At 52.0% G+C, this 3,520-nt stretch overlaps 1 protein-coding gene across 1 annotated transcript in view; it reads left to right on the plus strand.

The window, feature by feature from the left end:
• The window catches only part of LOC108803107 (DNA (cytosine-5)-methyltransferase 3A-like), a 51,585-nt gene that overhangs the window by 30,619 nt on the left and 17,446 nt on the right, over positions 1 to 3,520 (plus strand). The window contains exons 10-13 of the mRNA XM_018574948.1: positions 347 to 431; positions 520 to 665; positions 2,089 to 2,179; positions 2,826 to 2,974. Coding sequence (XP_018430450.1) covers positions 347 to 431; positions 520 to 665; positions 2,089 to 2,179; positions 2,826 to 2,974 — 471 coding nt within the window. The remainder of the gene's footprint in view (positions 1 to 346; positions 432 to 519; positions 666 to 2,088; positions 2,180 to 2,825; positions 2,975 to 3,520) is intronic.

The raw sequence follows: 3,520 nt of genomic DNA on the forward strand, positions 1-3,520 counted from the left end.
CCCAGTCGGTGTAAGTGGAATGCCGGGGATGCCCTTCCTCTCCTGATGGGTTGTACAATCCTGGGGATGACGATAGTTATGGAAACCTATAGACATAATATCAGTGATTCCGGGGGCCCCCCACCGGCCCTAATGCTGAGAATTCCGGGGTCCGGTGCTGAGCTCAGGAGGCTGCCGCAGATTACTGTACACCACGGAAGTCATGTGACCTCGCTGGTTCTTGGGGCGGAGCTGTGGCAGATTTATATCTCACGCGGCTGTAGTCACCTGTTGCTGAACGTCAGACGCCGGCTACATTTTGTGTCTTCAGATTCGCCAGTTTTAATGTTTCCTCTCTTTCATAAAGGAGCCGGCAAAGTTCTATCCTCCGATACCAGCTGATAAGCGGAAGCCTATCCGTGTACTTTCTTTGTTCGACGGCATTGCTACAGGTGAGCCGATCACGTGACTCGTCCGGGCCGGGTGCCCCCCTCCTCATTGGCTGCGGCTTGACTTTCACCTCTCCGATCTTCCCTCCAGGTCTATTGGTGCTAAAGGATCTGGGGATCCAGGTAGACCGGTACATCGCCTCCGAGGTGTGCGAAGACTCCATCACAGTGGGCATGGTGCGACATCAGGGCAAGGTCATGTACGTGGGAGACGTACGCAACATCACCCGTAGGCATGTGAGTGACCGCCGTCTAGCCTGACGTTCATAAAACCCGTAACCTGAAGGTTGTGCAGGTCCATCCGTCCCATAGAAACCTTGGCCACAACGTTGTCACAATTTCTACATCCATGCCCCATCAAAGCCCACTCCACTAAGGTACCTCCATGCCCCATCAAAGCCCACCCCACTAAGGTACCTCCATGTCCCATCAATTCACACTCCACTAAGGTACATCCATGTCCCATCAAAGCCCACTCCACTAAGGTACCTCCATGTCCCATCAAAGCCCACTCCACTAAGGTACCTCCATGTCTCATCAAAGCCCACCCCACTAAGGTACCTCCATGTCTCATCAAAGCCCTCCCCACTAAGGTACCTCCATGTCCCATCAAAGCCCACTCCACTAAGGTACATCCATTTCCCATCAAAGCCCACTCCACTAAGGTACATCCATGCAATGTTTCCCTCGTATGTTTTGGTTCCCTCTTGGACTGCTTGGTACAACTAAGTGGGATTGGTGTGGGAGGGGCCATAGTCTCTAGGGGGCTGGCCTTTAGTCTTCTAAGTGCCTAGTGTCCACTTCTCCTGTAGGCGGCAGTATAACTCTTGTTTGCCTTTAATGGACCCGGAGAAAAGGGTTTTATGGTGAGTTCACCAATCCTGTTACTTCCCTTTGTTAGGAACTGGAAGGATGACAATGATTTCATAGCCCGGCTCTCCCCGAAATGCTATTCTTTAGTTGTGGACAGAATGGGGGAAGGGTTGAACCTCTGTGCACAGGCCGCACCTCACAACAAAACCACTTCTAATGTCTCCAGTGAAGGTTCTGTTCCATCTTACAAAGACATTGGAGACAATGGGGCTCCTCCAGCCTTGTGGTCACAGTTTGGTGAAGACCGTTTTCTGTTCCCCACATGACTGTCCCCTGTATACAAAGCCAGCTCCATAGACATGGTGTGACCAGTCTGTGAAGGCCACTCAAGTTCCTCCACACCAGAGTCCTGACCTCAACCCTACTGAACACCACAGGAATGATTGAGTTCAGGTGGACAAAGCCAGCTCCATATAGACATGGTGTGACCAGTTCGGTGGAGGAACTCGAGTGTCCTGCACTGAGCCCCGACCTCAACCCTACCGGACACCTTTGGCCGGGTCTTCTCATCCACCATCAGTACCTGACCTCACAGATGGGACAAATTCCAACAGACACCCCCAACATCTTGTGCAAGTCTTCCTGTGAGAGTGAAGGATGGTATAGCTGCAGATTTGGGAACATTCCATGTCAATGGGGTTGGAATGAGATGTCCTACAAGCTCATACAGGTGCGGTGGTCAGGTGTCCACATACGTGTGCCCATGTATTGTATTTGTCATGATATTTATGTTTTCTGTACCGTGGATGTCCTTCATCTTCTATTAATGGTCTCTCTCTGTCCCCAGATTCATGAATGGGGTCCATTTGATTTAGTGATTGGGGGAAGCCCGTGTAACGATCTTTCCATCGTGAATCCAGCTCGGAAAGGTCTGTTCGGTACGTGGTTCTCTGTGCTGCTGAGTGCTGGGTGTAGCGTGTAGATTAAGGAGTAGGGAGGACGTGACGCCATACGACCGCACGCCTTACGCATATCTACATTGATACCCAGCAACGTGCTCCAGTTAGCTGACAATCTGCCTGCTATTAAAGGCACAGTCCACCTTTTGGAGCATGTTTCATGTTACCCCTATAACACATGTGTGACGGACCCCCGTACTCAGGATGAGTATGTCCGCCGCTGTCTTCTTCCTTGCTGAGGAGATATTGACAATGGGCGGGGCAGGAGCGGGGGAGGGGACACCGCGGTCAGCAAGGGGTTAATATTCATCAGAAGTCAGAGACAATATAACAAGGGGTATTAATATGCGGGACGCACATTTCATGACGTGATTACAGAGCTGCGTTTATGTCTTTTAATATTTGCCCGGAGTTCAGCTTCACCTACCAGAAGCCATTGTGTCCTGGTGGAAGGAGGAGGAGATGGCGCCCCCCGGTGGTCACTATAGGCGGTGGTCGGTTTTGTGTCCTCCGCACTGTATCACTGCACACAACACGAGGAACGTTATTGGTGGGGAGCGCGGTGCGTGGACTACGACCTCCATCATTGATATGAGACCTCCCTCTCTCTCTCTCTCTCCTGCAGAGGGCACCGGCCGCCTCTTCTTCGAGTTTTACCGCCTGCTGCACGAAGCGCGGCCGAAGGAAGGAGACAACCGGCCATTCTTCTGGCTCTTCGAGAATGTGGTGGCCATGGGCATTAGCGATAAAAGGGACATCTCCCGCTTCCTGGAGGTAAGGGGTCACCGGTGGCGGCCTCCGGTACTCACGAGGGTCTCACAGTGTCTAGAGACAACTTACCTCTCATTATACTTCTCTTCATCCAACTCACGTGGGGGGCGGGGGGGCAGCAAGATAAGAGGACCGTTCATTATTATTATACAGAGCGCCAACAGTTTGTACAGCACTGTACAGTATAAAGGGAAACAGAGTTACAATTCAATACAAGAGGGTTATACGGAGGGCCCTGGTCCGGAGAGCTTACAATCTAAGGGGAGGGGCCAAGTGATACAAAAGGTAATGACTGTGGTGGGGGTGGTAAAGTGGAGGGCAGATAGACTTCCCTGAAGGTGGACAGAGTAGGAGATAGCCGGACAGGTTGGGGTAGAGAGATCCATAGGACGGGAGAGGCTCTGGGGAAGTCCCGGGGGTGACAAGGGAGCGCGAGAACAGGAGGACTGAGGTGGAGCGGAGAGGACGGTTTGGATGATATTTTAAGACAAGGTTGGGGAGAGCTCAGGGCTTAGTTGTGGATGTAATTGTATGTTGTTGGGCGGGGGA

The sequence above is a fragment of the Nanorana parkeri genome, unplaced genomic scaffold (assembly GCF_000935625.1).
Source record: "Nanorana parkeri isolate BGI_ZX_2015 unplaced genomic scaffold, ASM93562v1 scaffold3407, whole genome shotgun sequence".
In the NCBI taxonomy this organism is placed as follows: Eukaryota; Metazoa; Chordata; class Amphibia; order Anura; family Dicroglossidae; genus Nanorana; species Nanorana parkeri.